The 13,359-nt window shown below is 45.1% G+C and overlaps 1 protein-coding gene across 1 annotated transcript in view; it reads right to left on the reverse strand.

The window, feature by feature from the left end:
• LOC119399469 (TBC1 domain family member 9-like) overlaps window positions 1–13,359 on the reverse strand; it is a 705,668-nt gene that overhangs the window by 68,556 nt on the left and 623,753 nt on the right. Inside the window, 3 exon segments of the mRNA XM_049417714.1 lie at window positions 3,727–3,837; window positions 11,797–11,850; window positions 11,852–11,930. Coding sequence (XP_049273671.1) covers window positions 3,727–3,837; window positions 11,797–11,850; window positions 11,852–11,930 — 244 coding nt within the window.

Here is a 13,359-nt window from a genome sequence, read left to right on the forward strand (position 1 = left end):
ACACGCACATATAAACAAAATAGGCGTAAGCCTCTAGTTGAGTTGTTAGCACGGTTACTAACAACTTAGTAATGGACTAGCCATTCGAGCTAGTACTATTCACTCACTAACTAGGTAGCAAGTTCCACTAGCCTGCATTTTACTACCTTCACTTACTAAGAGGCTAGTGTATTTTGTGACAAGTAAACGGTTAGCATTTAGTCAGTGAATATGCCGACCTTTTTTTTCTAAGAGTTGTCGCAATCGGCGAGCCACCCTTTGCCGCGGGCGCCGGGACGGAATAAAGGCAGCCGCCTCACTTTGCGGCGATAAGGAAGACGCCGGCTGTTTCTCATGCACCAGGAGGTGCATGGTTGCAATTGCTCGAAACAACACCATTGTCGCTGGTGCCGAAGCGGTAATGCGACACATGGCGCCTTTGTGCCCCAGGAAAGGCCGTGACGCCGAGTTTCCGCCGAAGACGGACCTCGGACGACCGCACTGTGCGTCTCTGGCTGTTAGGCCGTCTACGCTTCGATCAGCGCCAGCTTGCTGTCAATTACTGACAATTTGGGTGAAACGACCACTCATCATGTTATTGTAACGAACTTTATTGAAAATCAAAATCCTATTGAAATAGCGTACGCGAATAGAGAAGTCGTTCCCCCGACAAGAGAATAACGCACCAGGACCATTCATGCCACGCATATATGTCGCTCAAGACGTAATTGCTTCAGCTCTGACATAGAAATGGTTTGGCGGTTCGTCTGATGCTTTGCACACGGTAACATGATAAATAAATGCTGCATCAACCAAAAGATGAATTGATACTGCTCTGCTGAAGTTTCAATTCAAATGAAATAAATGATGGTAAGTATAGCAGGGAAAACTGTGCTGCTTAGGCAGTTGGCACGGGTTTGACACCATGGGTCAGAGCGGCAGCGTTGTAGCACGCAATTGCCAAACTACCCGTCTTTCGAACATTCGGAAGCTTAGGTTACATTCGGAAGCTTATGTTACACGGTGAAGGAAGAGCACAGCTAGTCAAATAGAATTTGTCTTCTCCTACAGACGAACGAGAAGTTGTGTCAGGTATAATGAGGGGAGGAGGGGGGTGGAGGTGTTACACACAACCACTGGGCGCGTTTCTTCCATGGGGGAAGGAAGGAGTACATACGAGTTTGCTTACACCCCGTGTTGCAGGTCAGGGTAAAACTGAGCCGTGTTCCCAACAAGGGCCGCAGAAATAGCGTCACGACCCTCTACAGGGTATCACAAACGGCAGGGTTTTGACAACGGGACAGAGATGAATGCTATCCTGGAGGCAGTCTCGTCTTTATTCTTTCTTTTTCTTCCTATCAGACCACCATGTCTCACGTTCCAGCACAACTGCAGTGACAACGATGTCTTCTGCATACTTTTGGCGCAGAAAGATTGCTGTCAATTCTACAGCGCAAATATATCTATATATATATATATATATATATATATATATATATATATGTGTGTGTGTGTGTGTAACACACGCAGAAACGACGCAGGGTTTCTAGGTTCGGTAAAAAATTCTCAGAAAAGTCAGACACGCGTGCGAAGCAAGTTTACTTACGTTCCGCTCGGGGTCCGAGCTTTATCTGATGAAGCTTAGACCTCCAGTGAAACGTAAATAAAATTGTTTCGCACGCGCGTTTTTTTTTTTCACTTTTCTATATATATGTATATATACATACATAATATATATATACATACATATATATATATATACATACATATATATATATATATATACATATATATATATATATATATATATATATATATATATATATATATATATCTGTCTGTGTGTGTGTGTGTGTGTGTGTGTACGCGAACAGAACTTCCCTGAGCATTTGCAAATAATTCATAAACTGTGAATAGAAGCCCTCATGTCACCACAATTATTTGGAGAATAATTACTGCATAATTATAGCGTTCTCTCTACAAAATATTGCTGTCAATTCTTTTCTCGAGAGAAATAAATCTTTAGTACATAGATCGATTGTGTCAGGGTGTATAACGGCATATAGAGTGGTAGACGTAAGTGGTTGTTTACTTGAGGAAGTACATAGAAATGGAACAAAGAAAAAGGAGAGTTTATTATGATGACCGCTGTCTAGCTCAAGCAGATGACTGAGTAGTGACAATCAGTAAATGAGGTAGGAGTAAACGACAGCGACAGAGGGAATTATTTACATAAGTACACTGTACACGGAAGGATGTGATATCTCATGGTTCGCTTGTGATGTGACCTCCGCGATAGAGTTTGTCACCCAACCCGCATTTCGGCACTGTATGTCACGGAGAGCAGCTGGCCAGGCAGCCTACGTGAGCGGTTTGCAGCGCAATTGTTTCTCCCGTGAAAAGAACCGCACCGCTGGGGACAGGGACAAGTGAGCGAGGGTCATCACAGAAGGAGAGATAGAAAGAGGCATCGTTGAAGGGGAGAAAAAAAAAGCAGCCCTTGCGGCAGCGGCGCGTAAATAGTTATACTACCAGGAGAAAGAGGCACCTCTTTTCTAGACAGTGGCATGGGAGTACGAACGCTTCCTGGGCCGTGCTTTTTTTTTGGGGTGGGGGGAGGAGCGGGCGGGAGGGAAGGGGGCGCGTCAAGCACATTTGAAACTTTTCAAAGGAGCAGCGGCGCCCCTGAAAAGAATGGATTAGTTGGAGCAGGGACAGGCTCTTCGCTGTCGCGACGGCGGAGCGGAGCGCACATTTTCCTCTCTTTTTTCCAAACGTGACTTGGTGGCGTCTTCTGGCGGCTCAGAATGAAACTACACTGCAGTGGGACCACCACCTTAACATGGCAAGTTTCAGGAAATTTTAGGGTTGCCAACGTTGCCAAGAATGTCATCTCTTTAAAATATTTATAATAATTATAGCACAAGACCAACATGAGTACGTACTGCTAAGTGAGTAGTGCCTAAATTATGAATGTCACAATTCCATCTTCATGGGATTAGTAAATCTCCATCTCAAAGACTCATCGTATAACATAAGAACAACATAAATATAGAATGGTTCCTATTGTCGCAAAGGTTATGGTCGGCAAATACATTACAACAAACTTTTGCATTTGAATAATGACTATTATAGAAAAAACAGATCGATATTCGCAAAATAAATTTGTCTAACCTGTATGGGTCCTTCCAAGCCCAAAATTGACCAGTGGAACTGTTTCTAATTTGCATTTAATTCTTAAAATGCCACTATTACAATGCAAAAGCTGAAATGAAGTGTTGTGCAGGTGTATATAATGCAGATGTGATGTATGTGAATGTATGAAATTCTTTGTAAGGTAACAACTAATGATGTGCTTTATTAATTTAGTGGTTTTGTCATAGTGTATGACAATGTAAACAAAATGCCTGTGCCTTTGCTGCTGTATAGGCAATAGGAGGCAAAGGACTAACTCAAATCATCCTCAAATAGCTTTTTCCTTTGCCTCCCATTGCATGTGTTGTGACAATCAATCAATCAATCAATCAATCAATCAATCAATCAATCAATCAATCAATCAATCAATCAATCAATCAATCAATCAATCAATCTCTTTTGCCTGGCTGCCCCTTTAGCCACATGTTACAGAACCACTGGTGGTTCATATCAACCTAAATTGCTTCAGTATGACGTCCTTCCTATTATGGGGCATTTCGCAGTTTCGCAACCGATTAGCAACTAATCCAGAACATCTGTGGGTGCACGCACCTTGTTCCTGGTGGTGAGCAGAAGTGCATTAGAGAGCGAGTGGTGACTGTCTACCCTCTCCGTCACCTGGAGTAGCCGCAGGGGGATCACCAGGCACACCAGGTTCTTGACCTGCCCGTGGAGAGATATGTCATGACACCATATTGAAGAACCTTTGTCAACTCTGTCCATTGTGCGTAATGCCTCCTTACTTTCAAGGTGATTAAGAGTTCTGCAGCTCTCTGAAACAGCTGAAGGAAATAGCCTCACTCACACCTGGTAATGAATGAAGAAATACAATTGGGGACGAGACTTCCTGCAGGGCATAATGAGCCACAGTGGGAGAGACACATGCAGTCAATTGCCTTGATGTTCTCAGACGATTGCATTGTTCCCCAACCCCGGCCCCCTTGAAGCTTTCTGCACCTATTTTGGTGTTGCACATCTTCTGGGATCAACATACCTTTGACTGAGCAATGATGTCAACTGATGACGTCACATGACGACTGGAGACCGCATTTTAAGCAAATGCCTATTTTGTTCCTTAAGCTCCTATTGCGCCACTTATTGTATAAGTATGAATTACAGGCTACAGAGTGCTTTTATAGTGCCTATATATATGCCTATTTTTGGCGTTCGTGCCTGCATACCTATAAATGCCTATTTTCAAAACTGGATCCTATATTAACACTATTTAACCTCAAGTTTCACTTCTTGGTGCAGGTTATCTTTATTTCTTGTAAATACAAGAAAAAGGAACAGAGGCAAAAAGCATTTCATACGCCTGACAAGGGCTTCTGTACCTGAAGTTCGCAACACATGCACAATCGAAAAAAAATAGTTTTGACACATCATAAAACCACATGAGCGCTAACAAAGAAGTACACAGATAAGATAAATAAATAAATACATAAAAAATAAATAAATAAAGAAATAAAACAAGAACAGAAAACTCGATGCATCGTGTAACCACATGAACAATAATAATACTAATAGAAAAAGACACATTGTCCGTTAGAAAAGGATCAATGACTCACTTTCCGTACACAAGCAAAAAAAATTTCATACCACGATGACACTACAAGTTTTGAGCAATACTGTCTAGTGGTGATAAGCTATTTCATTTTTCATACAATTTCTTTAGCTTGTTTTTTAAATGCCTTGAACCAGTTATTCATGTTATCGTGCAACATTGACTGTTCGGAACTCTATGGGGTTCAACCTAGCCCTCTCGTTCAACCAACTCCTGGAAACAAAATATGATGTGCTGGCGAGCACACACTGCCCGTACTGACATGGCGCGAGCGGTCGGCGAATGGGAAAACCGTCAGGGAAACTGCGGAGAGCAGTCAGAGGAGAGTGAAGAGCACAAGAAAGAAAAATGCGACGTGCACGCGGTTTTTACTCAGTTTGTAATTTACTTAAGGTATTCACCGCCAGGGGAGAAACTGGTCCTACGCGATTTCACCTGGCCAATAGGAGGAATCCCTTCCTTCTCGTCATATAGTGGTCTGGATGCTCGCTCCTGCTCTACCCTTCTCAGTCGTGTCAAAAAGAAAGGCACAGAGGTGTGTGTTGACTCGACAGTGAGCACTTGACTCATCATTAGCACTTCGATATAACGAACATGGATATAGCGAATTAATGGCTATGTCGAACTCTATTCAGAAAGTATAAGGAATTACATGTATTTTTACATTTCTATGGCAAACTAATTTGAACACGCAATGGATATGCCGAATTTCCTGGGTCGGAGTACGAGCACTCCGGGAGCACGCGCTCAGCTTCTCCGCAGCACAGCAGCAGTGCGCAACAATCCGCTTTTACACGTGATGTGCCTTTAGCCCCTTCACGGTGCAGTGGCACAGACAGCAAATGGCGGATATAGCTTTTTTTCTTTTTTTTGAATGGGCAACGGCTTCCGCGATCGACATTGCTGCGCTCTCAAAGGATGCGGCCGTTTTTAAAGTTGATTTTACTAATCCGATGAGCCTGACGTGCCAGTAGAATGGAGTGGCCTTGATGATTGATGGCGTGGCCGTGTAACATTGCATGTCGCCATTTCTAGCTTTCGGTTGTGTTGCGCTTGTTCGTGTGCAGTGCTTCTGCCGTTTGCATGTTTTTGTGGTGCTTGGCAGTGTTGTGCACCATGACAGTGTGCAAAACAATGGACTGCCTTGGAATTCGGAATTATTCGGCGTGTCGAAAGAGGAGAAAAGAAGTCGGCCGTTTTTGAAGCTTTAAAAAAAAACTGCGCAGCACATTGAGCACTGTCCTAAAATTGAAGAAGGAGATTGTGGAGAAAGACGACGGCAAGCATGCGAGCGTACGGCGTATTCAACCTACTGCATTTGAACATGTCGAAGAATGTCTGCACAAATGGTTGTCGACGCAAGGGCCCGGAATATTCCAGTGTCAGGGGCCAATGCTGCAGCAAAAGGCAAAAGACCTTGCATTCATCCCCGATGCAAAAGATTTTAGTGCCAGTGCAGGGTGGCTGCAACAATTTAGGAACTGCTACGACATCATAGCAAAAGCAGTCTTGGGTGAAAGCGAGTCTGCAAATGACACAGCGATGGACGAATGGCTAAAGGAAAAGTGGCCTCAGATTCAAGTACCAAGAGATTTTTAACGCAGACGAGATGGGCCTCTTCTGGAAGATGCTGCCACAGCAAACTCTCGACACTCGCAGGCAGAAATGTCACGGTGGCAAGCAAAACAAAGCCTGGATCATGGTCCTGCTGGCCGCAAACATGGATGGTTCGATAAAGCTTCGTCCATTTGTGATCGGCAAGTTTAAGCCTTTGAGGGTCAAATTTTTTCACGAAATGCACTCCAAAAATGTGTATTTTTTTTATCGCTGAAAATTCTTCCAACGATTCCATTTAATAAACAAATTGTCTAAATTTTTTTTTCTGTGACCTTAATGCGACAAAAAAAAATTTTTTTGTTGTTACATACACATGGTTTATTCGTGAGTAACATCATGCTCATAACATAAAACTCGTAATTAAATCCTTGTCTGAAGAAACTGACATCCAATGAATCAGATTCTGATTTGGTACTTGGGGAATAGTCCACATCGGAAGAATCGCCGCTCGATTCACTAGCAGGAGAGCAACCGGCGCACACTTCCATGGCGTAAGTGAACTGCATGAGTGAGCGCACAGAAGAGAACTGTATGGTTGTGTTCCCATCCGGAAAGCGAAACGAGTGAAAAAGCTATAATAATCCTTCGTCTTATCGCAGGGTGTCTACAGAGTTGACTTTTCTAAATTCCCCGAGTTTTCCAGGTTTTCCCTGAGTGTTTTTGCTAAAATTCCCTGAGAGAAGCAGAACTTTGTTTTATGTCAAGATGGGTAGAGACCATATCGCTCGGTGATGTCACTCTCTAATACGCACGTTAGAAAATAAAAACGACTTAATCCCATATAGTACATAGAACAGTTAAACCTCAATATAGCGAAGTTGGTAAAAGCGGCAACTCACGTCGTTATATCGAAACTTCGTTAAATTGAAATTCGACCTTTCATGCAAGGCATAGTTACTAAAGGATTAATCTTAAACTGAAAATGCCACAAGAATGCTCAACTAATATGGCAACATGAAAAAACTTTTTTTATTTTTTTGCGTGAAAAAAAAAATCAATTTTGTTGAGCCTGAAGTGCAGCAATCACAGTTAAATGCCTTGCCGAGTGTCACATGTATATAGGAAACAAATGCGGGTTTAATGCACTGTGGAATTGCGCTTGTTCTGCTGCTGCGGGTTGTTGTCAAATCCTCGCGCGTTGCCCAGAGCAATGCAACGCCTTTGCTACCATGTTGCCCAGCCGAACCATTTGCTCTCCACGAACGCAAAACATCGAAAACCATCCCACGTTAGAAAAAGAGTCACAGTTTCACCGCGAGAGCAAAATAGTAAATCCGATAGCAACAAAGAGGAATTTTATATGAATATAGGCTGGCAGCTCGCTCCTTCAGAAAACGCAGCCGCTGCACTGAGAGAAGTGCCCTATCTATGGCTCAGGGCGGATTCAGGTACCTAATGGGGGGGGGGGGGGGGTTACAAAGGCTGAATTGCCCCCGCTCAGCAGTGCATTTTGGTGGGTCACGCATATTTACAACAGCCCAGAGGGGATTATGGCGGTGCGTAAGAAGCCGTCGTTGTAAATGTGCATAGCGAAGCAGGAAAGGGTAGAGCGATGAGAGAGGTACAGCAGGGACAAGATTCTCTTTACCCCTTTTGGGCAGTGGCAGGCAAAGCAACCTGAAAAAGGGGGCAAACTCAACAGGCAGCCTGACAAAGGAGGTGGACGACAGGCACTGAAGGGAGGGGGCGAGGGCTGGCTTAAGGGGGAGGGGGGGGGAGGGGCGATCGCCGCTACCGCTCCCCCCCCCCCCCTTGGATCCGCCACTGCTATGGCTTCAACGGAAGTTTTGCAATTAGAGCACAACACCTACAAACGTATGAGCCGTGTGCTGATCCCCACTAAAGATACCGCGGCACACGCGACCACGCCCGCTGGTACAAAGTACGCACTTCCTGTCGAACTCACGCAGCACTCCCCCCCCCCCCCCTCTCCGACCCGCCGGCTCCTATCTCCATGTGCCCATCGCGCGAACGAGACGGTCGGCTCGTTTCATCTCTGCTTAAGCCCCGTTCGTCGGCAGCGCTCGCGCGCTTTCACTCGCGCATGGAGCATACGACGCGCGGGGTGATGTAATCGCGATTTGGACTTGATAAGGAAGATCATGGCGAAGGCATAAAATTCGCGTCGGAGTGTCTATACAATTGCTATCGCAAAAAAAAAAAACAGCAATATAGCTGCGGGCTAATATCTCATGAAAGCACGGTAACAGCCTGAATTACGGCACATCCGATTATGGTGGAAACGTTACTGTTTTCCGACATCGCGCGCCGAATCCAATGGGACCCGTGCTGGTGTCGCGAATTTCGGTCGCCGCTATGCCTTGGCTCTGAAAAATTTTGTAATTCGGCTTTGTAGCAAACTTCCACGTCGTGTGGCTGGTAATTGCGAGCTGCAGCCCCCCAAAATATCGGTCGACTGCATAAAACTTGTTTCAGCATGTGCCCTCATCGGGGAAAAAAAAAAAAAAAGCTTTCACTTGCTGTGAGTTACGCTAGCTCTTGCCTGGAAATTTATTCTATTCTTCACGGAGTCCTAAATAGCATATTTGAAGCTCGGGATCCGAGCTATTGAGCTCTCCGATAACAGCCAACAAGCGTCGTCTTTTTTCTCGCCGATCGGGATGGCTAGATACCAGCCTTGTCGAAGACATCCGCTTCCTGAACGATCGCGATCGCTTGCAAGATAACCCAAGCTCGTTACATCTACTGCTACCGCTTCTACAACTAATCATGCTTGTTACTTGACACGCGGCGATAACAAAAACACCATATCGGGCGCTAACGCACAGCACGCGCGAGAAAGAATACAGAACTACACCGCGTAGTCACAGAACACCCTGACAACATTGCGCGATACGATGTGTCGTGGGTCATGGTTCCCGCATGCCACGCATTAGCCGGATTCTCTCCCACTTCACCGCTCCGAAGGCGATGACAGCATCGAGGCGCCCCTTCCCCGCAGCCGCAGCGGCCGTTTGATTTGAAAAATGCGTTCACAAAATATCGAGCCAGCGCTACCGCGACTTTCGTTGCCTTACAATAAAGTTACTGTGGATTTTCCCTGATGGGAGCACAATTTCCCTGAGTTTTCCCTGAGAATTTCCAGACTACCCAAAATCCCTGGGAATTCCCGGTCTTCCCGGTTTTCCCGGTCGGTAGACACCCTGTATCGTCAACGAGACGGAGTTAGTTTTTCCAAAGTCCTTAAAACAGGAACTTGCAACCACAGCGGCATTGTTTGTGTAATTTAGCACCGCACGGAAACAGATGTAATTGTGCCCCAGGAAGCAATAAAGGAGAGAGTAACAAGCGGTCCCCCTTTGAGAGATTACAATCCAGACAGCCATCAGCTTTGCGGGCGCAAGAAATGATAACCACCTGAAGGACAAAACCGTAACCAGCCGCACCGCGAGCACGCTCGGATGCGCAAGCGAAAGCCGGCACGCCGCTTTGGAAAAAAAACAACAACGGAAAGACATCGGCGCAGGAAAAAATTCCACGTATTCCCGAAGTGTGGCAGCACATGCCAAGCAAGAGAATTGATCGAAAAAAGCACACGTTTTAAACATACAGGCAATGATGCACTCATATGGCGTATACCCTTTGGTGCCTGTTATGCGATGCCGTACGTGTACGGTGTAAACCCTCAAAGAGTTAAGACACCAAACAGCATGAGACACTGCAGCGACCTCTCGGTCACCTATGCTTCGAACCGAAAGTCGTGGATGACACGTGAGCTGTTCGGAAAATGGTTCAGGGACTGGGATGTCGAGCTTGGGGATCAGTGCAGGAAAGATGTGCCTTCTCGACGACAACTGCTCGGCCCACTATGCAGATGTTCAATCGAGCAACATCGAGCACAAGTTTCTGCCGACAAACACCACCTCCAAGCTCCAGCCCCTAGATCAAGGCATCGTCCGTGCTTTTAAAGCGATCTGCAAGCGAAGGCTTATCAAGCGTCTGCTCATTCGACTTCGAATGAACGAGGAACTAGAAATTGACTTGTTGGGTGCAATCCAGATGCTGAAAGCCGCTTGGGACAGCGTAAAGAAAGAAACTGTCGCTAACTGCTTTCGGCACGCTGGCCTCACTGTCGGCACCAAGGTAGTTGAACAGCCCACTGGAGAGCCCACTGGATATGGTGTTGTCCAGGGCTCTGAAGAGGTTCATGAGCCTAATGAAATGTGGACTGATTTTTCGTGGTTGGTAGGCGACGCGTCGGACACGCTGACACTGGATGACTTCATTGGCAACGACGACGCATCAGAGGCAGTTGCTGGACTCGGTGATATGGAAATTGCTGCAGAGGTGACACGCCAGCAACCTGGGAATGAAGGCGCGGAAGTTGAAGCTGCCGACTCCAAAGACATTCCGCCGCCAACTTTCTAGCGAGGCTGTGGCTGGTTTGGCTCTGGCATGGCGCTATTGTACCGCAATGGAAGGCGCCGGGCTTAAGCTCATGGAATGCCTTGACGCTGTAGAGCAAGGCATCATACTGCACGCAATCGACCAGAAAAAACAAGCTATGCTGCACATGTTCTTTTCAGCCCAATAAATATCTTTTTGTTCAATTAAATGTCTCATCAATTCCAGTCTAGCTGCTGACCGATTCATGCCAGGGTTTGGCAATTTTTCAGTGCAGTTTTGTATAGCGAATTTTGGATATAGGAAACTATTTTGCAAATTTCACGGAGTTTGTTATAAGGAGGTTTGACTTGCAGCATAAGTGGAGAGACTGTGTTCTGCAAAGCATGCATGACAAAGGACAACTGCACGGCTACATTCAACAGTTGCTGCCTGTGTACTACCTTAAACAATAACATTTTTTGCTTTCCTGTCGTAAATAAAGGCCACGCACGTCTTCCTCTGAAATGATTTGCATCTATGTAAAAATTTATTGTGCCTATATTTACGGTATTGGAGGCCTAAAACATTATTTTGCCTGCCTATTTCTGGCGCCTAAAACATGCTTTTTTAATGCCTAAAAATCTGGCCTCTAGTGATGACGTCCATGGCAACGTTGCAGCACGACATCATTAGTGACATAGGTATCGTGCGTTTTTGTACCACTTTATTCGCCTGCCATGTTCTCCTCAAAGGGCCGTGCAATGAGCTCTTGGCTTAATAGTTGAAATGACAACTAAGCAGCTGCATTGTAGTGGAACATGGATATTTGAACCATTAACAGTCGTATAATGGGGAATGTCGCTGGAGCCAATGTTTCAACTAGGGTACTTGTCTTTGTGAGGACTGCAACTGCCTTCCTTAGTACCATTTTTGTATATGTGTAGCTCATGCTCCCCAATCCTCAACAGGGCAGGAGGATAAGGTACTGCACAGTATGTGTTGTGCTGAGCTGTGTCCTAGCCCCTTTAGGACGAAAGTGTTGCGACTGATATAGTATCCCACAATAAAACGACCTCGTCTTTCAGGACGCTCACCCGACTCTCAAAGCAGATGTAGTTTGGCGACAGGTAGAGCTTCCCGCGGACGGGCCTGCTTGTTGTAGGGTGTCCACAGGCAGCACTCCAGGCTCCCATCTAGCCGCTCGTCCAGTGGCAAACGAAACGTGGTCCTGTACGCGGGTGGCACTCACAGCTTCACTGGAAAGTTCTCAAGGACAATATAAAGAGGTTTCACAATGCCTAATAAAAGTATAACACTCACACACCCCTTCCTGCACGCATTAAATTTTTGTTGCAAGTTAAATTCAATTGCTTAACCAATATACTTTGTTACGACAAGCAGACCAGTGTAAAGTGAAAACATTCACTTTTTCTTTAGTACTAAGTCAGTACTTCAGTACAGTACCAAAATTGATCTCCATTTAGGCTGACAGATTAATAATCAATGATATCGGTGTGATGTTTTTTTTAATGCGATACACTGGCTGAAGTCACAAAAGCAAGCATACAAGCAATACACCTGCTTTAGTTTCTTCGGCAAGGAAGTAAATGGCAAAACGTAGCTTCAGTTTCGGCAATGATGGCATCTATTTTATCACTCATGGCAGCTGCCAGCCTTACGAGCGGCAACGTGGGTATATAGTACTGAGGAAAAATACAATGCCATATGAACACATCTTCAGCGCAGATGGCACAAGTGTTAAATGAGGGAATGAGTTTTATGCTACATTACAGTATGTTAGCATGCGTTCTTGCCTGCACAGCTGGACCCTCCCGTGCGTTCAAGTGGGGTTGCTGTGCTAGATACGTCCACTTGCACAAAATGCCGCTCAGACCGAAAACTTCAACTACCTGACAGGGGTTCCTGCATCTTCACTGTTCCAATTAATTTTCAAATTTTGCAGCCGAGTCAACTGAAACGCAAGTTTTCTGTTGTCTGAAAGGCAAAGTGCTTGGAACACTGGAGTGCCAGCACTTATGGAGGTGCCTCCCATTGACAGTTACACTTTTTAAGGTTTCCCAATAAGCTAGGAAATGCCTGATGCGACTGAAAAGGTAAGGTTCAGTCTTAATTTCACACGATGCATGACTTCTACTCATAAAAGATTTCCCTCAGCAATGTCCAATGACATATTGAAAGTTGTCTATGAAACAGATAAATTTCCTAGGATGTAGTGAGAGAAGGATTGCAGGGTCTCCATGCAATGCCAGGAACATTGATAACATTGGATAACTTGCACTTCGCACACATCCCTAATTTGTCTGTTTTCCACTTAGGATACAGATTCTATCACTGCACTTAGCGAGTCATAGCATTCTCTACCAAGAAACCTCTTCGGAAATAATCATTTTGCAATTTTGATCTCACAGGCCGACAGGGCTCGGGGCAACCAATGACTTACAATTCTTAGGCGTGACCATACTCACAAGAATGGCTTGATAACATTGACTGACGTTTCACTAATCTTGCACAGTGACTGAGAACAGCTGTGATTATGTTTGTGTACTCTGCATAGCCTCTCTAGATATTATAGGCATAAGCATTAAAGGGACACTAAAGGCAAATATTAAGTCAATGCTGATTGTTGAAATAACGGC

The sequence above is a fragment of the Rhipicephalus sanguineus genome, chromosome 7, assembly GCF_013339695.2.
Source record: "Rhipicephalus sanguineus isolate Rsan-2018 chromosome 7, BIME_Rsan_1.4, whole genome shotgun sequence".
NCBI classification, from domain to species: Eukaryota; Metazoa; Arthropoda; class Arachnida; order Ixodida; family Ixodidae; genus Rhipicephalus; species Rhipicephalus sanguineus.